This window comes from Tauraco erythrolophus, chromosome 26 (assembly GCF_009769465.1).
Source record: "Tauraco erythrolophus isolate bTauEry1 chromosome 26, bTauEry1.pri, whole genome shotgun sequence".
Lineage (NCBI taxonomy): Eukaryota > Metazoa > Chordata > Aves > Musophagiformes > Musophagidae > Tauraco > Tauraco erythrolophus.
Window position 1 is genome coordinate 944,025 of NC_141490.1, and position 23,907 is coordinate 967,931.

Sequence of the window (23,907 nt, forward strand, 5' to 3'; positions counted from 1 at the left end):
ACATCACTTCCTAGACCTGAACACTCACCAGCTTTGACAATGCTGCCCTAGAGCTCTCCTCACCTACACCTGCTATCCACAGGAGAAAATTCATAAACTTCAGACAGAAGTCAAGCTCTTCCACTGAACTCACCTCGCTCCAAGTACACATAGAAGCTACATGCTCAAAATTGTATTCACTTACACATTCTTGACACTGAATCTCTGCAAGACGTAACTCTCATCGTTCGAATCCTGTGAAACAGAAGCAAGTCTGACACCACACAAGGAACCTTGACTCTTTCAAAGGAGATGGAAGTGAAGCAGTGCTGCACGGGTACGTTAGCTTGAAGCCCCCAAACACGCACCTTTTGCAGGTTTGGAATTAACTCAGGTTTTAGCATTTTTACTGCCATACTACCAAGCGTAGGGAAGGAAAGAAAGGTGATTGAAAAGGAAATCGGTGTGTTCTGAATGAAGTTCATCTTAAAGAAGTCGTAATGCAACACTTCTGTGCAATTATTGGACCTTGCCAGTTGGCAACTTGAAGACACAGAGGATCAAAACCCACCACAGATCTGAAGTACACCCAGACCAGCCATCGTCTACAACTGCTCCCAGAGCTACAGAAGACGACACTGGCCAAGCCTGGCTCCTACTGCTACCTGTGTAAAAAGCAGCTTCCTGTGATCTCAGTCGCTGACTCGTCCTTTCTATTGCGTACAAGAACGATTTGCTGGAGAAAACACATTCCACAGACATGTGAACCAAAGGACAAGTTTTCCAAAACTACGTTCGTGGTTTCAGAATATTTCCCCAACGACTTCTAATTAGACGTCTGACTTCTAATTTGCTTTTTATCAACTGTGGATCTAAAGTGCATCACAGGTGCACAAGGCAGCTTGCTGAAAGACGAAATTCCAACCTACATGAGTTTACAACCACGTATATCACAGCTGCAAAGTAAGCGAGAGCTTACAGGAACTTTGGCTGTAATTCTTACTGAAACAAAATCTCAGGCTGGGACTCTCAGCGTGTCCCGTGGTCACACACGCAGCCCTGGACAACCAGAAACCTTCCAAGGCTGAGAATAAAGGGGCACATGGGCAGTCTGACTCCCAAGGCCCTAAAGCATCCATCACGGAGCCAGCAAATCAAAGGCTGACTGGTGTCCAGCCAACAAACAAGTTCTCTCTTACATCAAGCACCTTCTTCTAGGGAGTTACTCAAAAGCTGGCAGCTATCTACCTCCTAGAAAACAAACTGCTGATGTCTGAAGTTACCTTGTTGGTCGTTCACACCCGTGCTAACATCATGAGAGCCTACAATGTTCTGCACTGCTCCAGATTTCTTCTACTCAGTCAGCCGGTAGCGGCCGCGCCACTGAAGATGCGCCTGTGTAGCTACTGTCTTTCCAGTCATGTTTCCTGGGGCTGCGTCGTCTTCAGCAGTCCTTGCAGCTGGCAAGGCCCAGGGCCACGTCGGGGGCCCTCAAGAAAGGCCGAGGAAGAGCTAACAAAGAGTGGTGGGCAAGTGTGCCCACGGACTCAAAAACAACTCCCCTGCTCCTCCCTCGCCCAGCATCCCGGGCACAAGGACAGGGAGTCCCCGCTGCGGGTACGCGAGAACCGCGGGCGGTTCGCGTGCGTCGGGTTACAGGAGCAGCAGATCCAGCAGCTCGAATTATACCTCCAAAAAGTCACGCTGAAATCCAAGCTCTGTCACAGCCCTGCGCGGCAGCTTCCCGCAGTCCTGGGGCCATTTGCTCTCTCCAGGGAAGACAGACAGGTTGCCAACCAAGAACTGCACTGGGGGATTAGCCAATGTTTATGAAGCGCTTTAAAGATTAGAAGCGTCACCTATGTGCTAAATATTTCTCTGGCACTATCAGCTCCAACAGCGACCGAGTATCTTGTATCTGTTCCTGCTGATCTGGAGCTGGTTGACGAAGGCGTCAGTCAACCTGGCTTCCAACCGCTGCGCTTGGCATTAATTCTAGGGGCGTTCTTAGACACATGGCAGGAGAGGACAGAATGAGGGAACGACTGCAACCTCCGAAAACCACCAGCAGAGTAACGACAGCAGTATCACCAGAAGATGCTTAGGGATTTACTTTTTTGAAACGTTCTCGTGCGCACGAGACTGGAATACTTTGGAACGCAGCCCAAGCGTGCGGAGAGGCCCGCGCCGCCATTCACCCAGACGGAACTGGCTTGGCAACGTTATGAAAAGGCACTTGGTGCACATCAGCTTGAGAGGATCTCAACGGATCCCTAAGCCCTTCATTCCCCACAGAGCTTCTTGCAACGCCGTCCATGCTGTACAATCTGCATCACAACACACACAGACCAAACAGGGAGGATAGACTTATTTTCGTTCCTTTCTTCCTCTTCTTCCCATTTCACCTGAATTTCTCTTCCAGCTAGAACAGAAACAGAGCCTGGCTGCGTCAAGACTTTCCCACTGTCGCCAGTATCACACACAGAGCCAAGCTGTAAGTGCTCAGCTCAAGATCTCAGTGTTTCCTATTCACTCACCTTTTGTCACCCAAATTCCATCCAGCCTCAGAGGACTGACACTGCACACAAGTTTACAAACATCAAAGATACGCAGAGCTCAGCCTTCCCTTTGGCCCATGGGTTTGAACCAACAGCAACAGACTCCAACAACTATTATCAAGCAGTCAGAACATGGAAAATTCAGTTCCAAGAGTTTACTTTGCACTGGAGAGAGAGAAGAAAAACAAAGCTGGAGATCCCTTGTTTTATAAACAACAGCTACTCTGAAAGCATCATCAATAGGAAGTTGCTGCATGAAACTGTGTGCGCGTTTGGCTCCCCATTTGCCAAACATGGGAGAAAGATTCCCACAACATGAGCTCAGTGCCAAAACTGGAGAGGGCACACCACAAATCCAAAGGGGAACGCCACCTGAAATGGACGATGCATCGCAGAGGGGTAGTTTTCACCACGGTGGCCCAGCCTGCACCAAGACGTGCTCGCTCCAACTTCCAAGCGGCACGGTTCTCAGTCAAACGCAGAACAGGTCTTTGCTCACAGGCTGCGAGCATCCAGACCTGACAGTGCCAGGGCCATGTAGTCACCAACACCCGGGCTCCACTGCCAGGGCCAGAGCAGCAGGACCTGGCCAGCAAGAGGTCATCTGCAGCCCTGCCTAAGAGCAGGGCAGAATTCTCTTCCTGGCCTCTCATCAGCTGTACAACCTTCCGTCAGCCACCTGCCCACCCTGCCCCTGCAGCCCAGGAGCGCCGGGCAGCACCAGCACCCCACGGCACCGTGCCAGCAGTGTGCTACCAGCGGCACAGCTGCAGCCCACCTGGCCTTGACTTTTCAGAGTGGCTCCACGCAGACCCAACAAGGTATGGCAGCCCCGTGCCCGGGCTGCACCTGCCCCGGTGCTGTGCCTGCCCTCTGACTGCCAGGGCGAACGCTCCGATGGCCACAGCCACATGAAGCCCAAGGACAGAGGGGCTCGTCGCAAAGCAAAACATTGTCCAAAGCCAAAACAGGGTCGCTGCGATGCCTTCTGCTCGGCGGCGGAGCCATAAACAGGCGGCTTGTTAACACTGACTCACTCGACACAAACAGCAGCCAGAGAACCCAGAAGAGCAGTGGTGGTCCGCAGGGAGGGCGTTCTGGGAGGGAATCCCACACGCGACCATAGGGCAAGACCACGGCAGGAGGCAGACCACGGTGAGACGACAGCACTCCTCCTGCACAGGTCTGCGTTTCCCGCCTGGCAAAGCCCGCTCGTGGCACACAGCCCCAGCCCGGCAGAGGGGCCCGTGCCCGCAGCACCGCCGGCAGGCGCACCGCATCCCGGTGTGCGCGGGGGCGGGACGGCGGCGGGTCGGGGTGCCCGACTTGCTCCAGTCACACGTCAAACTTTCCTTACTGGAGCCACGCATTCCTACCCAGGAGAGCCTGAAAACTCCCAACTGAAGACACAGCCCAGCACAAACAAGGCTCCTACCAACACGTGGCACTCTTGCAGCGCCACTCACACCCTTTTCTGTGCAAAGCCAGCTGAAACCAAAGGATCAAAACCAACAGAAGACTGGAATTGCCGCTCAAGATCTTGAAACACATGAAAAGAAAAAAAAAAAGCCTAGCAAAAACCGAAAAGCAGTCTTAATCCAGAGTTGATCCTCCTGGTCTAATCAACAACTGGAGCATCCTAGGCACGGAATCACGCCACTGTAACCACGCAGATGCACAGCTGAGGTTTCCACCTGCGAAGAGGAGCTGGCAGCACCACGGGAGACTCTGCAGAGCAGCCTTTGTTCTGGGACCAGCAAGGAAAACACTCCCTCAGCCCAAATCGCTTTTCCCTCCAACTCGACAGGATCTGAACTGGGAGGACCGGAAGCAAGCTTTGTTTCAGCAGCAAGAAAGGCGGCCTTATCACACGGACTAATGCACAAGGTTTGAGTTTGGAGACCTACACGTGGTAAAACAAAAACGCCTTTTGCTGCTTGCCTCAGAGACACGTAACTCGCGGCAGAACAGCCTGCCTGGGTGCCTCTGCGGAGCCCCTCGTGTTTGGACAAGCACGTTTGCTCCGGTGACTATTTGAATGATGACTCACCCGAACAAGCCGGGGCACCCTACCACACACAACCCCAAACTGCTGACTTAGGGCTTGGGATGCAAATCCGCCAGGAAGCAGCGTTTCCCTGCCCAGGGCCCAGACGCCCAGACCTGGTCACTGCTGCACGTCGCACCAGGACTTGCCACGAGAGCCGGGCTGCTCCGGGCACAGCAGGCGGCGTGCTCCGCGGGCAGCTCCCGGCCAGCGCTGGCAGAGCAGCTCTCCACCCAGCATATGCGTATGCAGTTATTAAGCGTGACCGTAAACGACGTCTGGGGAAAGGCTGGCATCTACACGAAACAGTTAAGTCACTTGTAACACCATGAGGCTACGAAGTGGGACACGTAAAGCAGACTGGTAAAACGCGGAGTGTAAAGCGAAAAACCCTACTTCAGCTGCCGCCCTTGCCTTGAGGACAAATTCTAAGAGAAGACGACAGGAATAAGCAAATTTTGTAAAATATTCCTGCTCTCCTAGCACTTCTGAAGTTGCTTTTTTCCCCTCTTAACACTTGTGCTCCGCAAAACTGATGCCCCAGCCACAGTTTCTCCCTTTTTCCGAAGGGCTCGTGACAGGCAGGCGCAGGACGTCTGCCTGGCACCCCGTCCCCTGCGCCTCCGGAGCCACAGCAGCGCCTGGCTGAGACGCGAGCCCGCGTCCGCCCCGCTCGCCTGGCTGGGGGCATTCCTCCAGCGGCTGCCCCTTCTCACCAAGCATGTGAGTCACGACCCGTGACGAGCCCGGCAGGGATTGCCGTACCCATTCCGACACTCCTCCGAGGAAAACAGCTTCTGGGCAGCAGGATCACAGCAGCATCCTTCGTAGCCCGTGTATTTCACCGCGACCTGGGACGTGGCTAGGGATGGCCAAACCATGCAGGGAGAAGTTGTGTTGAGACACGCTGTTGAGGGGACAGAGCAGAGACAGCTTTTCTACATGTCAACGATGACGTTGGTGTTGCTCAACCCTTTTCCCACTGGCCTCACTGGAGAGCCCCAAACGCTGGAGCATATAGAACGAGAAGACAGACGAACAAACTGATGGTGTGCCTTCAGAACGTGATTCGGTGCTAGTGCAATCGTGGCCTGTTTACAAACCCAGGAATTAAGCAACTAAATTAGGCACTCTGGGACAAAGCAGTCTTACAGCCCCTCTCTGCTATTTACAAATAATGATCAAGGAAAGGTAAACAATCTGAAGGACTGTTTGGAGTTTACAAAACATTCCCATCCACTGTAGCCTTTAAAAAACAAGTCAGATGCTTTGCTGAGATCAGCAGAGCTCACTTCCAATCCCTGACACCAAATCCTGAGGTTCACCGTCACCCTACCAGCCCTTTACATCGAAGGCAGCTCTTCTTGGCCAGGAATTTCGGTGACATGCTGGTGTACAGCCTTGAGAAGGCTCCCACCTTGCTCCGTGCAGACCTGACCCGTTTCTGCCTTGCTGTGCTGTGAGCTGAGGTTTGTTGCCATGGTGAAAGCTCTGACACATTTAGTTTTCCCACTAATTTCCTGCTGAACTACAAACTACCAACGCTCTGCACCTTTCTGCTTACCAGTATGGTGACAAGGAGCCCCACCACCACCCGTGCACATGAAGAACATGTTTGGCCCCATGCTGCCCTTGCCTGGTCACTTGGCCAAGAACATTTTTCAAGGCAACTTTAGTTATGCCTCTATTAAAGAAAGTCTCTCTTGCCTCACCTATGTCAGGATGTCTTAGGCACTCTACTTAGGCACTCCAGAGGTATTCTCCCTGGACACGCAGGATGTGGTGTCTATCTGCCTTTACATGAAGCCCTGCAAAAGTGCCATAAACGTGACCATCATTCACAAATACTGCTCTAAAAGAAAAATACGCATGTCTGCCCTGATCTGGATTGCAACATCTGATAATCCCAGTCTTAGGATAACCTGCCAGCCAAAGCGGGAGCGCTGAGCCCCTGCTGCCACCCATGCTCCCACATCAGCTCTCACTCCGGCACCGACTGGCAAGATGCTGGAGTTCTGGTGGTCAGAACAGCCCAGGACTTTTGCAAACCTCCGTCTGCAACACCAAATACGCGGTTCTGCTCACAGAGCAAAGCATGTTGACATCTTGAAGTCCAAGATGAACCGTAGGCCTGCCATTTCCCACAGTGTTATTTAGAAAGCAGTACTAACAGCTGCTTCCCTGTGCTCCTGGAGACACTGAAACACAGTCCGTAAATCCCTTAATGCCTCTACAGTCTCTTGCGAGAGTCACCCACTAACCTCCTCGTCCTGTGAAAACACAAACGGTATTTGCACGCCAAGGACGATTAGTTTCCATATGTTCTCAGGCAGCTCTAAGATCCTCAGTTGAAGTTCTCCCAACGGCAGTACTTGGTACGAACCTGATGTTATTCCATGGGCGCTGCCAACATGCCTTCAGAAACAATTTTTCAGAACCGCTTGTCTTGCTGTCATCGCATTCGGAGCAGGGCATGCAAGAGTGACCACTACCACCAGAAAAGGCGGACTACAGGGTGTGTTTCTCCAGGAAACTCACCAGCTGGGGACCACACATGGGTTTTCCAGGCCTCTGAAAATCTATCAAAAGGAACAAGACAATTTAATCACCCTCATAATTCGCAGCTGCATCTCGTCCTTGTCTTAAAAGAAAAGTGGAACAGTCTCAAATCCCATACTGCAATTCCGGAACCACCATATTTTCCTTGGAGCTCAAGTGAAGGAGCTAACTTCCTACCTAACTATCTCAATGGTCAACAGGAGGTGGAAGCAAGGATCCAGTTCTGTCTGCGGTACCAAATCGGGACCAGCAGCGTGTACACACAAACAACGGGAACCAGAGACCGAAGCCCACACTGTCGAGCAAATGACTCAAACTGCAGCAGCACCTCCCAGGTGGGAAAACACCGACAGTCAGTCTTCGCCTGTCTTCTTACTGTGTCACGGGAGCCTCAACTCGGCTGAAGAAGCAAAGAGCTTGTTCTGAGCAAGCACAGGTTTGCCCACGTACCTCCGTGCTGTGGGAAGCACACATCCCCTGCACCTCTGCCAGGGCAGCGGGCACGCAACGCCCACGCCACAGCAAACGCACGGGGGTAGCTAACGTGATTTCCTTCTCCCCCACCAACTTCAGATTTCTTTCCTAATAACAAAACAGCTGAACCAACTAGTAGAAAGGAAAAGTCTTGAGGTTTTTTTAATCTTACACTTCCCAAAGCAGCTCAGGTGAGGAAAAAAAAACCACCACAGAAGCCAAACATTAACATCTTTGTGCATGGAACGAATCAGAATGATTTTGATTGGTTTCCAATAAGATTGTGCTGGAAAACAAACAGTTGCTGTACAACCAACAACCATCTCACTGTGTCAAAATCCGTGAGACGCAAGAACATAGACGGGCTTTGTTCAGCTAAGAACATATTCCTTCACGGCTACTGGGTCACGATTCTATTTGTTTAACGGTACGTTTGCATGGGCAACAAAAACCAGTAGTAGGAGCTAAGCTATATGATAATCAGTCTTCTTGGGGGGAGCAGGGGGGAGCCCTGCGACCTCAAAAACTGCTGGCAGCAGCTACAGCTGTTGCCAGCCTCAGGGATGCAGAAGATCCCAGATACAACAGAAGCTTCCTGCAGAAGAACACTATTGTCTCTGGCCACCTGGTAACGAGAAAACCCACCGTAACTCACACAGCACACTGCCCCTTCCACCTTCCCAGGCAGGCCAGAACAATTCCCTGCGGCAGCCCGCGGGGCTCCAGCGAAAGTCAGGAGCAGCCTCGGCCGGGAGGCGCCGCGCGTGCTGCCGGGATCCCATCCGTCAGTGGCACTCCAGGCGAGCTGATAACCCTGACAGAGCCACTTGCCAGATTACAGTCCACGGATTTCCTACAAGCACATCTGGAGAGGAAAGACTAAGTACAAAGACTAATACTTTTCATCTTCGGTGGCTGCCACTGCTACCGAGCTTTAAACTACAATCTGGGAAACACAGTCAGTTATGGGAGCTGTCCCAAAGGCAAACACTTTTCCATAGAGCCAATCGTTTCAGTGCAAAGATACCGATGGACACGGTCAGGGATCAGTGCTGCTTGCTGCCAAGGTAGGCACAAACCCACAGAGGGGACATGTCGAGGTTCGGCTGGCCGGCAGAGCGGCTACTAACGTAGCTCGGCAGCTGAGCTGGCGACTGCCTGGACTGTTCTACCTGCAAGGCAGCAGCAACCCCAGGCCTCAAGGCAAAGGTAAGCGTAAACCCTTTCCTGAAGGGCAGCAACGAGGAGAAACAAACACACCTGCAGTGACAAGTGGCGTCGCGGACGAACGTCCTTGTAAGACTTCAGACACAGGGATGAGGAGAGGCATTTTTTCACCTATCTCTTCGCTGTCGCTATAATGCAGCCCACATCCCAGAAGATCCAAACAGCCAAGCCCACCTCCCCTTGGACAGCACACACGCTGCCCTAGCAAGGGTGACCTGCGCAGCAGCACCACTCCAGACTCCCGCGAGCCTCCCACAGCGGCGCAACACCCGAACAGACAGTACCCTTCCGTCCCACAGGCAGGAACCGGCTTAGAGTTCGGATCACCGCTGCCATTCAGCGTGTTATCTCCTCAGACTTCACACACAATTACATACCGCTTGCCAACGTGCTGCTTCCATCAAAGAGACCTGGATGTTGTGAAATGCTACAGTTAGCTTTTAAGTGAAGCCTCGTCAGCTCCAGTTCAGCTGCCTTTGCCCATCGGTGAGAAGCATTAGGGCTCAAAAGACACTGTTCCCCGAGAGGGACCAGAAACACACTGGAGCCTGATGAGCCTGGACACAGGAGAAAATTTAGAAACATTTCGGGCTACATGACAGCAGATCCCTGAGCCTTAAAACCCCTGTGCCCACAGTGCAGTGGCCATGGCTCTTCCACACACCCATCACTGTTAAACCTCTACACACGTTACACACGTATTTCTGCACATCGCATTCCACGCCTGGGAAAAGGCTCTCCAGGAAGCGATACAGCTGGAAGTCCACATCAGCCGAAGAGTGGGCACAAGCTGAGAGGGACTTCCTTCGGCAAGGAGAAACCTCAAGAGCACTTGTCCTGCGCTGCGTTGCAGAAATCCACACGCGCTTTCTCAGCCTGGAAAGCACTTCACTGGGTCTGTCTCGTTCACAACTACTTCCAACAGGACTAACCATATTTTAAAAGTTACTAGTAGGGGACAGGAAACATCCATCTGCTTGCTGAGAGGCAGCAGACATAAGCAGCCTCCAAATCCAGACTTTAATTGACATGCTTTAATGTGCTGCCGCAGCCCCACATTCCCTTTTATTCCCAGTAGCGCCGAGGCGTGCGTTCTCCTAATGGAGCTCTGACAGTCGTCCTGTGCCTGGCTCTCTGTCAAACCACTCTAGCCTCCAGCTCCGGGCCCGCCGTCGCAGGCCGATACCCTACAGAGACTCCTTTTCTTCTAAGCCATCTCCGAAACTCGATAATTAATGTACTAGAACTGCATCAGATACTTTACGAAGCTGAAGGCAGACCTTCCAGTTGCCAAACCACACATGAAAGCAGCAAACACCGAGCAGACACTGAACTGTGATGAAAACATTAAGTTGGACTGCCAATAACACAGTCACCCTCCGCACGACAGTATCAAACTCGAGGCCAGTCACCTCATCCATCTGCAAACCAGGGCGATAACTCAACGCACACGGACCGCTGCCGCGAGCCGGCCCTGGGTAGAAGGCTGAGGCAGGACACAGCTGCCTTGCTTTGGGAAGTTGGTCACGCCAGGCTCCCACTCCGCTCCCTGGAAAGAAACGGGCAGTTTTGCTCAGCTGATCTGTTTTAGGGTGCGCTGAATCACCGCCCAGGCAAGCCACCTTCTCGTACCAGCCAACCCCAGGCACTCATATCCAAAGCGAGGTGAAACGTCCCACCTCAGCTGCACCTTCCACCATGCCAGAAGAGTGTTCTGGACATGCATCCGCATCCTCACTTCATTCTCCTGCGGCACCTGCCCATCAGCTCCTCCAAATGGGTAAAGTTCTGCACCTCCCACAGAGGGACACTGGATTCACTCCAAACACACCTGTATCATGCAAGGACCAGGTCTTTCCTCCAGTTCTCCACTGTTAGCATAACTCCATATCCAAACTGCAGCTGCCCAGACTGGTAGCTGTCCCCAACACTGGATGCTCAGGCCGCCAAAATAACCAGAAGCAACAGCAACATGTCAGCGTAATCCGTCCATGTGCTGTGTAAGAATTGAACACTTCAGGATAAGGTCCGGCGAGGTGTGCCACCAAACGTGATGGGAAGGCCAACGGGCTTCCCGCGAGATCCACCTCAGTGGCAGATGCTCGTGCCCCAGGATCTCCTGCCCACCCTCTGAGTGCTGCCGACGAGCAGAGCAGAGCTCGGCTCAGCTCCCCCCGCACACCCAGGCACACGCGGTGCTATTTCTGAGCACAGCGTGCCAGCTCCAGCGGGTGTGGGAGTTTGTTTGTGTGGGGTAGGATGATTTGACTACTTTGAAACTTGGCTGAAGCCACGTAATTCCCTTTTCATGGAGCCCCTTTGATGGCCATCACAGAGTGTGAGGTTTAGCCCCAACCATAGAGGCTCGGGGTCAGAGTTACTAGAAAAAGAGACACAATGACTAATAATGAATCAGCCTTCAGCCTTAATGCAGCGCATTAAACCTCTGGACTGGGAGGAGCAGAAAGGCCCTGTCTGCAATAACCAGTACCACAGCTTCACTAGAGAATTTCCAAATTAAACCCAAGCAAGCTCCAAAGGAAGACACCGGAGTCAGTCTGCCCCTTGCTCTTGCACGCGGAGCTGAAAGCAGCGCCGCGCAGACGGCGGTGGGACTGACGGACAACAGGGCCCATGGTGCTCACAAGAGGAAGCCACGATTCACATGAGAATCTCTTCAGCCAGGGAGAACTTCCACTACAAACCGTAGCTTCTACTCTGCTGGCAGCACTGGAGCAACTTCCTAAAGCTCCCCTTTCATGGGGCAAAACCAGGCGGCGGTTATGCAATCCTCTTGCCAGAGGAGAGGGGAGCTGCTTGGGCTAGCAGATTCTACTGCCATTGCACAAGGCTGACACACGACCCAGCGAGAGCATGTGGGGAAAAAGGAGTTTAGCTGCTGCTTCCCTGTGAAAACATCCAACACTCAAGGAGCCCAGTCTCCCAGCAACACGCTGCTGTCTCCGTATTTCCATCTAACACCATCCTCCTTCAAACACTAATGAGAACACAAGCTCTCCACGTCATCCACTAAGCCTTTGCAAGGCACCTACCAAGAAACGAAACGCCGATCCCTTTTTGTGTCACAGCTGCTCCTCTTCCAGCTCCTGTCAGCAGCAACTACTTTTCCTCACAGGGGCAAGTTCTGTGCCTGCTCCGAGACACCACCACCCTGTTGACTGGTGTTTGCTTTGCTCCCACAGCTTCACCTTGTCTCCTGCCATAGCAGGCCCAAAGTTCCAGCACAATAAACATCTAGAAGGAAGAGACACTGGACAGGAGGTGAGAAGCAGTCAGGTTTAAGAGGTACAAAAGATGTACTCACCTCACCCCCCAATTAACGACACAGCAGAGAAGTAGGTACTAATGATCTTGGCTTTCAGACTACTCCCCTTGCCCAAAGAGGCCAGCACAGGCCTCCTCATTCACCCTGCCCCTGCAGGAATATTGCCTCTGTCAGCTGGCTCTCCTGGCCCCGCTTCCATGTCTGCGCTGTTAGAGTCATCAAGAAGCAGCCTGGTCTCAAATTTAATCACACTCTTGCATTAATCTCCTGGTAATTGCATGTTATTTGCTAGAGCAAGAAAAATGTTGTAATGAAACATATAATGTCACTAATTCAGCCTGCAGTTGATACAGTTAATGCCTCTACGAGGTTTAAGAAATATTCCCTCTTATCCCCACTGTGGCAATAAGAAATATCCCCTCTTATCCCCACTGTGGCAATAAGAAATATTCCCTCTTATCCCGACCGTGGCAACTCTGCAGAGCCAAAGTCCATGTCCATCTTTGAGGCTTTTACCGAACCTCCGTGCCAAACGAGAACTGAAGCACGACCCTTCCGCGGCGCGCAGGTGATGGGAACAAAGGCCCTGTGAGCAGCAGTGTGACAGATGCCGAGGAATCAGCGATCCACAGCTGCCAGCCCTTCTCAGGGCCACAAGGAGAACGATTAAAAAGGTGCCCATGCGAGGCCGTCACGCGGCTCGCTACGAAGCACACCGCGCCAGAACCAGACAGCTGCAGAATGTGTTGTGCTGGTGACTCCAACTCGACCAAAGACAGAGCACAGAAACTAAGCCAGTTTTCTCACGGAAGGGAACATGCTCTCCAAGCAAAAGTAGAGATGCTTCCCTTCTCCAGAAAAGGCTCGGCTCCTTAAAAACCTCAAAAGAATATCTGCTTAATTCCTGCCTTTCTCCAGTTGTGCCTGTGACGTTAGAAGAAGGGCTACGTTCTGCCAAGGATTAAAGCACCATGGGCTGGGGTTACTATCCCAGAAGACAACTCCAGGTAGTCCCTTAAACAGGATGCCACTTCACACAAACAGTCAAACTTGTTCCTAGCTCTGGCATTGCCTAGCTGCTATTTAAAACGCTCAGGAACTCAAAAATGAGCGGACAACCATCCTGGAAGAAGTTAAGACAGCACAGCAGGAAGATCACCGGACTGGGGAGGTCGCCATGCTCTTCCAGGACCGTGGATTTTTATCTCCACTTCAAGAGAAAGACGGAGGCGGAAATTAATAGGCATTTCCCACCGAAACACTCCATCTGTGAAGTGCAAGGGGCTGGACTGGCAGAAGGAGGGAAGGCTCAAGGTTGACCGTAACACTTTACCTGCGACACCACCAGAGGGGCAGCTCAACCGCGGCAGGTACGCTCGGCAGCTTGGCAGGTCTCCAGCCACGCTGTAGCCAGCAAAAGGGAAAGAGGAGAGGAGCAGAGAGAGCCTTCAGCCACGCACAGCAGCCACAGAGACCCGTCTCCTCCCTCCTCATCCTCAGCAGCTCCTCAGGACTGAAGTGCAGGGGAACAGTAGGTATGTGCTTCGCAGCATCCTTCTGTGGACATGCACTGATCAACACTAATGAAAAAACGTGGCATGACAGAAAACTCCAGTTTCTGAACAGAGCTGGAATTCTAACAAAGTCACTTGGATGATTTATAAATGGAAATTGCGTGGAAAACAATCCATTCAGTAGGTCACTCGGGAGGGTTTGAGAGCAGAAACAAGAAAGGGCTTCTTGTGAAAGATGAGAAGAGATGAAGGCAAGGGGGACAGAAGACAGGAACCAGAAAAGGAGAGATGCAGCAAGATATCCTGCAGGTGCCCGATTAATCCTGGTCAGCAGCAGCTCCGGTTCCTGCCCAGCCATCAGAACAGCTCTCTTGCAGGGCACAAGACTCCTGCTTTGCATAACCAGGGACTGACTGTAAACTGCCAGCTTGGTTAATGCATAAATTGCCGACTGTTCCCTTCCGTTCCGTCGGTTCCAGCAGGGACAATTATGAATACAGGCCTCCTGCCCTTTAGGATGATGAACATTCCCCTTTCGTTGGTGCCCCCCACGCTGCTGACCCACGGGCAACTTGTGAAACCCAGTTACACGTAAACTGGTGTCAGCCACGTGTGCCAGGCGCGCACAGCACACCCGTTCTTCCTCTCCGTAAATGAACGCAGCCCTCTGTTTCAAAACGGCTAGAAAGATCCCGGTGCTTCAACACGAGGGCAGGCACCAAACATTCCCTGCCTTCCTTTTTCAGGGAAAAGGGGACGCAAGCCAGGACTGCTCCAGCTGTTATCTGCAAACGCCATGTCAGAGCCCGCCTGACCGGGTAAACGCCCCCAGGAAAGGAAAAGAGACTCCGATGCCCCACTGGCAGCCCACCTCGAAACGCACACGCGGCCACGAACGCAAACCCGCGCGGTTATTAATCCCACCTTCCTGAAAAGGTCTAAAAAGACGGGGTACAAAGTATTTCCAGGCTTATAGACACCCGCATCGGAATTCCTTCCAAGACACCGGCGAGCGCGGCTCCCGAGGAGGGGCCGTGAGGAGCAAGCCAGCTTTTCTCTGAGACTGACACGGGGTCAAGCTTGTGCAGGGATTTGGTGGCTATATTTGAACGCTGCTCCGTTCTTCTGCGCAGCTACTACTGGAAGGGATCACCTCTGGAAGGGGCTGCCAGCACACTCGGCAGCTGGGCTACGTCTGCGTTTCATGACCAAAGAATTCTTTCAGATCACTGAACAGGACCATGTTGCCAAGGCTTTACTTTTTTCTACATGGTTTGTGACGAAAACAAGCCCTCAGCAGCGTTATTTCGTAGTCTCGCTGCCATTCAAAAAAGCCTTCCCACACAGATTTGCCCTTTCCAACACATTTTACCCTCAATACCTCCCCTCTGTCCTCCTGCATCCCAGAGCCTGAAGCAGCAGCTCCTCTCTCCTTCCCCACTCCTCTCCCAGAGCCAGTAGCGACGGCTCCATTGGTGAAGGAGAAGTACTGAAACAACAGTGCTCAGGGTTTGCAGGCAAAAACCCAATCCATTCGCTCACACTCCTCTTCACAGGCGGGGACCTGAAAGGAAACCTGACCTCAGAGTTGAGAAAGCTTCCAGGTCAAGTTTCAGCTCCAAGCTGTTCCAGCTCAGCCTTCCAGGCACCGGCACAGCCAAACAGATGGCAGTTGTTCCAGCCCAGGTATTTCCCGGGAGTTCAGGGGGATGGCACCTCCCTCCCCGCAGCAGCGCAGGGGAACGTGCAGGCACACCAAACCCGCGGCTGTACTGACTCGCACACTCCGCTGGGCTCGGAGGCAGCTGCCAAATCCACCGTCCCACCAGAACAGAGCTGTGCTGCTTCCTGGAGCCAACAAACTATCCTCGGTCGCTCCACGGCAGCAGCAATGAGTGCAAACCACTCTTCAGCAAAGCACGAGTTTTCCAAGCGGAGCATCCCCTTCCATGGTCCATGAAAACGTGTGAAACGGGGCCTCAGCCCTGCCAACATCGAACAGGATTTCCAGTCAAAATCTGTGTGCGTTTTGCCATTCCTCAGAAAAATCAACTCTTCCCATGCAAAAGACGGCCTCTGCTTTGGCATTTCGCAAACTTGGTGCCACTCAAGAGAAGCCTTGACTCCAGGAGGGAGGCTGAAAACATGAACGCAACTGGCAGCCGCACGAGCCATCTCTTCTCAAGGGGAGCAGTCTCTCCTGAATTTGAAGCACCTGAACTTGCTGCTATCAGCAAAGCTCAGCTGTGTAACGGGGAAACAATGGCCAAGGCCTCATGGAAGGGCAGCCGTGGAGTGGAGGTCAGACTGCAGCACCTAACGCTTCAGGTGCAGAACAGACGTTGCCTTCTACAAGCCACACACACAACCCAACTCGGAAACGAGCTGGCCAGGAGGTGCGAAGTAACCGATTTGTAAACGGCCCCTGAAATTCATTTTACACAGTCATCCGGGCAAAAAGGCAGAGTTCCAACAAACGAAAGTCGCTTTGGATCTATACTGATGTTTCCATACAACGTAACTCCGGAAACGTACCGACGGGCAGCGGAAGCATACAAGCCAAAACCTCCGGCACGGCCTCCATCTGCGGCGCTTCCAAGGTGCTCCCAGGGCAGCCAGGGCAGGCGCAGGTGAGCGGGATTTGGTTCAGGCCTGCCCGCTCCCCACTGCGTTCCCATCCCCAGGTTGCGTCCATCACAGTTGTCAACGCTTTCTGGAGAAGACTCCGGTATTGCCACCGGCAGCCTGCGCTGGCACACGCAGCCAGACCCACACAAAGAGCACGGTGTAAGAGGCAAAAATCCTGACTACTGCGGCCATACCTTTGCTCCTCACAGGTCTCCTGCCCCATTCCAGGGCTAACAGAGCCACTGAGGCTACTGGCCCAGGATGGAAGCCTGTACCTGGGGTCTCCTGCCCCGTCCCGAGGCTAACGGAGCTGCTGAGGCCTCTGGCCCGGGACAGAAGCCTGTACCTGGGGTCTCCTGCCCCATCCCGAGGGCTAACGGAGCCACTGAGGCTACTGGCCCAGGATGGAAGCCTGTACCTGGGGTGTCCTGCCCCATTCCGAGGGCTAACAGAGCCGCTGGGGCCGCTGGCCCGGGACGGAAGCCTGTACCGAGGACACCTGTGGGGTAGCACTGCTGTCTCCGTAAGCCCTTTCCGTGCCATTCCTGGCGGCTCGCTGCCCGGCCCCGGAAGCCTCGGGAAGAACGACTTCCCGAAGTCCCCCCGGGCCCGGCCGGCGGCCTTGCCCTCACGTCGGGCGGCAGCCCCGCGTTCGCCCGAGCCCGGCTGCTTCACCCCGCGGTTGCGCGGAGAAAACCGGACACAGACCGGCCGGCAGGACGGTCCGTACAGAGCCCCGCGCCGGGAGCCGGCGAGTCTCGCACCGCGGTGCCGCCGAGCCCGCGGCCGGGGCCCGGGGCCCGGTGACAGCTGCCCCGGCTCTGCCCGCGCCCGCCGCTGCGCTCCGACCCGCGGTAACGCGCCGCGCCGCACCCGCACCGGCGGCCCCGGCGGGCCCCGGCCCCGCGCACGGCGGGGGCACGCTCCGCTCCGCCCGCTCGAGCCGCCCCGCGGGGCCCGGGCCCGGCAGCGCCCGGCGGCCGCTCACCTTGGCGCGGGTCACCAGGTGCGTGGCCAGCTTCACCACGGCGAAGTTGCCCTTGCCGATGGTCCGCTCGATCTCGTAGTAGCCGATGCGCGCGGGCCCGGGGGGCCGCGGGGGCGGCGGCGCCGGGGGCAGCCGCGGGGCCGGGGGGGGCCCCCCCGCGCCGCTCGCCGCCGCTGCAGCCGCCGCCGCCATCTTGTCGCGAGGAGCAAACCCCCCCCCTCGGGGCTGCGGCACCGCGTGAGCTCATCCGCGGGGGGGGGGGGGGGAAGGGGGGGGGCGGCTGCCATGGCAACCCCGGGGGGCGGGGCGAGTGACGGCAGCGCGCCGTGACGCGCGCGCATTGGCGGCGGGGCGGGGCGGGGCGCGCGGGGCGCCCCCGCGTGGCGGGCGCGGGGCGCGCGCAGCGGAACCGAGCGGAAAGCTCGGCCCCGCCGCGTTGACGCTCTGGTCACCGCCGCGTCACGGTGGCGTCACAGCTGCTCCGTGACGGCTTTCCGGGCACGCCGGGCACCGGCGCTCCCCGCGGTTCGCGGGGGACGGGGCAGCCCCGCGGCCCGGGCCCTGAGGCGTCCGCGCCGCCCTGGGCGCGCCTCGCCTCGGCTCGCCGCCGCTGACGTCACCGCCGGGAGAATGACGTCACCGCGAGGCCGCCGCGGCCAGTCGCCGCCTAGAGGCCAGCCGGGCCAGAGCGCCGGGCGGGACTTCCGGCAGCGCGGCCGGAAGCGGCGCAGGGGGCGAGCGGCGGTTGGCGGGCGGCGGCGGCGGAAGCGGAAGCGGCGGCGGCGGCGCAGGCGCGCTGGGAGCCCGGGCCGAGGGGAGGGAGGCGCCCGCCCGAGAGCGCCATGGAGTCGCGGGGGCAGCCGCAGCCACCGTGAGTGCGCGGCGCCGGCGCCGGGCCCGTCCAGCCGCCGCGCAGCCCCCGGCGGCCGAGCTGGCGCGGGGCTCCGGGGGTCCCGCCCCGCGGGAGGCGGCTCGGCCGCTCGCCATTCCGGCCGCGGGGGGAGGCGGCGGCCGCACCGTCACGGCGGCGGCGGGGAAGGGGCTGCCCCGGCGGGGCGGGCGCGGCGGCGGGAAAACCGTATGAACCGGCCCCGCGGTGACCGACTGATCGCCGCCGGGGCGCAGGTGCCGCTGCCCGGGGGCAGGGCCCCGGGTGTCGCCGCCCTTCCCGGTCCCGAAAGGGGAGCGCGGTGTCAGCCCGGCCCCACGCCGTGGCCCCGGTCTCGCCGCTGCCGCGCTCCGCAGCCCGGGGCCGCCGCTGTTGCCCTTCGGGAGCAGGGGCTGCGCTGGGCTCTGGCATCCGCCGCGCCCGGTGCTCCTCCTGGCTCCGATCCTGCGGGATCCGTAGCGCTGTGATGCGCCGTCCCTGGAGCCGGATAATGCAGCTGGGCCGCGGGGTGCAGCGGCTGTAAGCGGGATCTCCCGGGGCTGATCCCGGACCGTGAGCACGGATCGGTGCGGTTACAGCCCCGCATCGCCGCGCTCCTGCAGAGCGGCCTCCGGAACGTGCCCCGTGGGTCCTGTCACGTCGCGCTCCATTGGGAGATGCCTCGGGCTGGCGGTCCTGCGTGCAGTGAAACGCACCGAGGTGCCAGCCAGCAGGCAGCGCGCGCAGGAGCGGGTGGGAATTAGCCATCGGGAATGCCGGGAAGCCGGGCAGTTTCCAGCCAGCCCGCCGCTCTCCCCGCGCCAGCAGGCTGCAGGAGCCGCTGGAAGCAGCTCATCGGAAGTACTCTTTCTGCAGGAACACCATGAGCCAGGGAGACTCGAATCCCGCTGCGGTCCCGCATGCCGCTGAAGATATCCAGGGAGATGACAGGTGGATGTCACAGGTGAGGCCGGGAAGGGCGGTGGTGGCGCGGGGCTGAGCCCTCTCTCTGGGGGGCCGCCGGGTTCCGGCAGGCTGCCGGAACACGTCTGGTGGTGATGGAGCCAGGTGGAAAGCAGTGCGGTCGTGCGAGCTGCCTTGTTCCCCAACCTGGCCCGGGTGGCCCTTTAGCCGGAAGGAATGGCCAGCCCCTCTGTCAAACAAGCACAGGGCAGCGCTTCCGGCGCGTGTCTCTGCGAGGGCGTGACGGAGCTGGAAACGGGAGAGGCCCGGACTGCCCTGCGGCGTGGCCCCCGGCAAGGAGGAGTGGCCAGAGGATGCCCGCCGCAGCAACTGGCTGTGACTTTCTCTCTTGGTGAATCTCACGGGTGCCCGAGAGGCTCCCGCGGCGCGTGGGCAGGGTGTGGGTGCTGCTCGTGCCACCCCCGAGGTGTTTGCGGGGAAGGTGTAGTCGGGAGGGGTGACCCAACGCGGAGTGGGGTGTTGGAGGGAATGGTGCAGCTGGGCAGCGGGGCACACTGGCTGGGCAGCTGTCCCTTTCTGTCCCGCGGCAGAGCTCCCGCGAGGATCCGCCAGCCGGAGCTCACCTTGCTGCTCTCTTTTAACAGCACAACAGGTTTGTCCTGGACTGCAAAGACAAGGAGCCCGACGTGCTCTTCGTGGGCGACTCCATGGTGCAGCTGCTGCAGCAGTACGAGGTGCGTTAGAGAGAGGAGGGTGGTGGGGCTGTAGGACCTGGCGTGTTTCTCTCCAGCTCAGTAACTGACCACCACGTGTGACACTGACAGTTCCTCCTGCCCTCTCTTCGGGTTTGTTGTGCCCTGCTTCCTTACCTTCCCAGAGCCGTGCAAAGCCTCGGCAGTGTGCCGCTGCCAGCCATTGGCAGTCTGGCTCTGAAGCCAGCATGGACTGCCTCCGTTTGGCACAGGTGTAGCTCCCCTTGCTGCTTCCCTGAATCTCAGATTCCAGACTCCCACCAAAACCTCCGTCGCTGTATCTTGTGCGGCCACAACGCGTTTCACCCGCTGGCGCTTGGGCTGCTGTGGGCACTGGCACGGTGGCTTTTCTGCAAAACTCTTGGGCAAAGAAGAGTTGTGCTGCTCCACCGTGCTGGTAACACTGAGCTGCTCAGTTTTTTCTGGTTGTGTTACCTGGTGATGAAGAGGATTTCCGCAGGCCACAGACGCCTCCTTCAGACACCCTGTACCCAGGGAAGCCTGGGCCATGGTGCTCTGCCGCAGGCCTGGCACTGCCCGTGTCTCTGTCAAGCTGGGCATGGCTGGAGAGCACTTGCCCTTCCGTGTGGCAGGACGGGGTGCTGGCACAGCAGCACCTCTGTCTCTCCGAGGCCCCCGAGTGAGGTCTCGCCCATGCCCAAACGCCCTTTGGGGACGGGAAGTTTTGGATGGAGCCTGGCGGGTGCTCCGGGTGCCCTCGAAGAGGGCTGAGTAGTGAGGAGAGGACTGACAAGCAGACGCTGCTTGTCTGGGTAGTGTCGCTCACGACGGGGACGCTGCGCTGAAACAGGACCTTGGCTTCTGATTGCAGATCTGGCGCGAGCTCTTCTCACCGCTCCACGCGCTGAATTTTGGGATTGGTGGGGACACCACGGGACACGTTCTATGGAGGCTGAAGAACGGTGAACTGGAGAACATTAAACCGAAGGTATGGGCGGAAAAGCAAAACCAGGCAGCGCTGTGCTGCCTTGGAAGAGAGCTCAGTGCTTGAGCGAGCTGCGGCTCTGGACGGAAGGTTTTGTTTGAGCAGCCGTGGGGCTGGGTGTGCGTCAGGCTGGGTGTTTGGGTGCAGAGATGTCTTGTAACACGGGGCTTACGGGGCCGAGTGTGCGAGTCGGAGGATGTCATCAGTAAATACAGGAGACCTTCTTCGACCAGGCCAGTGATTTACTGTAGCTGGGCGTAGTTTGGAGCTGCGGTGTCTCTCCCAAGCCTCGGATGCATCCTTGGCCTCTGGGAAGGAACGGTGAGGTGTTTGATACGGAGTTAGCGAGGCTGCTCGGGGTGCACGGTGAGGATCAGCACCTACAGCTGCAGCCCTGTGGCGAGTGTCTGCTCCGAAGGTGTGGACGGAGCGCCAAGGTGCTGTTGGGCAGCACGTGCCCCAGGCAGGGCGGCAGTGTCGCTCGCGTTCCAGCCTGCTGTTCAGCAGTTCCCAGTCTTCTAAAGCGAAAAGCAGAGCTGGGTGGTTGTCCCTGCCCCTGAGGAGCTGACGCCATGCCACGTACATCTGTGGTACCCTCTTTTGACGAAGGTAGGCTCCTGCAAACGTTGGCCAAGGGGCTCTGAAGTGAGGTGGGCTGTCCAGAAAAGCTTCAGTAGCACCAGTTCCTTATCCGTAGCGAGGGCCGAACCAGGAGCTCGTGAGGTGCTCCTCAGAGATGGGCACAGGTGACAGCTGGAGACCTCTGGCAGTCTGGGCTCGGTGTGTCCCGCGGGCCGCAGGCGATGTTTGCACAGGCCTGTCAGGGCCAGCCAGCCCAGCACAACTCGTCCCGAAAGCGCTGCAAACATTTTTTTCTCCTCGTAGGTCATTGTTGTTTGGGTTGGAACAAACAACTACGAGAACACAGCCGAGGAAGTGGCAGGAGGCATCGAGGCTATCGTGCGCCTGATAAACGCCCAGCAGCCGCAGGCCAAAGTGATTGTCCTGGTACGTCTCGTGGAGCGCCGCGAAAACAAGCTGCTCTGAGGACGGCTGGCGTTCTCTGTGCCACGCTTTTGTGATACTGGGGGCTGCTGGTCGGTACGGGGGAGGGCAGTCGCTTTCCTTATCTTCTGCTTCGTGCGCTTGGCTTCACAGCAGCCATCCTTTCCGTCCCTCCAGGGACGGGCGCGATCCAGCCTGTCAGCGCTACGGCTGTCCCACCTAGAAACCTTGTTAAAGAAGCCCTGTGAGGGAAAATAGGTGCCCAGATCAGAGCCAAGACTGGAAACCCCAGTTGGCTTCCCTGCCCTGGGGGTTAGCCAGGGCCTCTCCTGGTGGGAAGCTGGGCGATGGCACTCAGCGCGCTGCTGGAGGCCTGTAGAAAGAGCACGACTGACGAATTAAGGGGAAAAAAAACCAAAAAGCCAGCGGGTGCTGTGCCAGTTGGGCTTGTAGCTCGTCTGGCTCCTTCAGTGGCATTTCAAATTAGGTCTGAGTGGAGAAGGTCTGGTTCAAGGGGTGAGTTGCCCTTGTCACAGATATCTCACGTCCCAAAAGGCACCTGGATCGGAAGGGAACGCAGGCGGCTTCATGCCATCAAAGTCGTATGAAGCTCTTCCTTGCCTCCCTCTCGTGCCAGGGCCTGCTGCCTCGTGGGGAGAAGCCAAACTCGCTGCGGCAGAAGAACGCCAAGGTGAACCACCTGCTGAAAGCCTCACTGCCCAAACTGCCCAACGTGCAGCTGCTGGATGTGGACGCCGGCTTCGTGCATTCGGACGGCACCATCTCGTACCACGACATGTTCGATTTCCTGCACCTGACGGGAGGAGGCTATGCCAAGATCTGCAAACCCCTCCATGAACTGATCATGCAGCTGCTGGAGGAGACCCCTGAGGAGAAACGAGCCGCCCTGGCCTGAGCAGCTGACGTCGGCGCTAACAGCATCATCCAGCCCATCAGATCAGTTCTGTCACTGGCACTACAGAATCCTTCTTTCTTAAAGCACTTTCCATTGTAGAATGCTACCGGATGTTCGTCCCGAGTGTTTTGAGGGGGAAGGCTGATGTTTAACTGGTCTTGTGCATCCGAGGGCCGGCTTGGGTGGTTTTATTGCAGGAGGCAGTTAGCTGGAGAAGAGTTTTACTTTTAAACCATTCCTCATTTAAACCGAGAACAGGACTGTCACTCGTGCCCCTCTCATGTCTTGTTGGTCCGTGGTTGTCCTAGAACCCTTGTAGCCTGTCTCCGACAGCCGTGCACCGCTCCCGGCTCACCGTTCCTGGCGGCGGGGTTGTGCTCTGTGTGTTTAGCCTGTGAAAAAGAATCACATTCCACTTGCAGAAGCCAGAGCAGATGCATTTTTCCAAACTCGGTCCCACCTTTTGCAGTTGCTTTGGGTTTGGTTTTGTTGGGTTTTTCCCCCTGGGGGGTTTAAAGTGACACGTGTTGCTTTCTCACTCCTCCCTTCCCAAGCAGCATGAAACTGGAATTCAGAAATGTCAGAAACAGCCAGTTAACCGAACTCGTGCGACGCTCCCAGGCGCTTGTTCCTGCCCGTGTTTCCCCACGCCTGCTGCCGGGCGCCTTCGCTGCCACGTAGCCTTCCCTGGGCAGTCTCACTCGGGTGCTGCTGGCTGTCCTGTTCTCTGCTCCTGCCTGGGTGCGGTGTCACTGGCTTTTTACAGTTGCTCCCGTTAGGATTTTAATGTCCAGTGAACACTGCACCAGGCAGTCACTTCCTCACTACTCTAGAATGGCCATTTCGTTCCTCCGAGATGCCCGTGCCCAGGGCTCTCTGCAGTCTCAGTGCTGTTCGTTGGCTGCCTTTTTTTTTTTTTCCCCCTAATAAGTATGACTGTTACATCCTTTTTTTCTAAAGGAAACCCGTATGAATACCCTCTGTCTGCAGGGCCCACAGCAGCCCGAAGCTTTACAGATTCCAGGTGTATATTTCTTTATCGCTTCTGTTTTACTTGTATAAACATTTTATTCGAGCAACTGCAGCCTCTTACAGTAAAAAGTGAAGTCAAGATGTAGCTTTTCCTGCTCTGGATGCTGCTCCTCGCCTCTAGCCCAGGGAGCCAGCCGGAGGAGCGGGTGCCCTCCTGCCCGGGCTGCAAATAGGTGGGATTTTGTTGGGTATTTTTTGTTGCCA

The 23,907-nt window shown here is 56.5% G+C and overlaps 2 protein-coding genes across 6 annotated transcripts in view; one reads left to right on the plus strand and one right to left on the minus strand.

Annotated features, from left to right (window-relative positions):
• Positions 1-17,452, minus strand: part of SIK3 (SIK family kinase 3) — an 82,177-nt gene extending 64,725 nt beyond the window's left edge. For 2 of the 4 annotated variants that reach the window (XM_086626886.1, XM_086626885.1), the window contains exon 1: positions 17,261-17,452. In XM_086626886.1, the coding sequence (XP_086483012.1) occupies positions 17,261-17,452 (192 nt within the window). The remainder of the gene's footprint in view (positions 1-17,260) is intronic. The other 2 variants (XM_086626889.1, XM_086626888.1) reach the window with 1 other exon arrangement.
• Positions 17,453-18,071: 619 nt separating this feature from the next.
• PAFAH1B2 (platelet activating factor acetylhydrolase 1b catalytic subunit 2) lies at positions 18,072-22,777 on the plus strand. Of its 2 annotated transcripts, none has more exons than XM_086626891.1 (6): positions 18,072-18,131; positions 19,005-19,092; positions 19,697-19,786; positions 20,637-20,753; positions 21,636-21,758; positions 22,393-22,777. In XM_086626891.1, the coding sequence occupies exons 1-6, from the start codon at positions 18,103-18,105 to the stop codon at positions 22,669-22,671; spliced, it is 726 nt and encodes a 241-aa protein (XP_086483017.1). In that variant the 5' UTR covers positions 18,072-18,102; the 3' UTR covers positions 22,672-22,777. The 2 variants fall into 2 exon arrangements, with proteins under 2 accessions (XP_086483017.1, XP_086483018.1); XM_086626892.1 differs by having other exon boundaries at positions 18,103-18,122.
• The last annotated feature ends 1,130 nt before the right edge of the window (positions 22,778-23,907 follow it).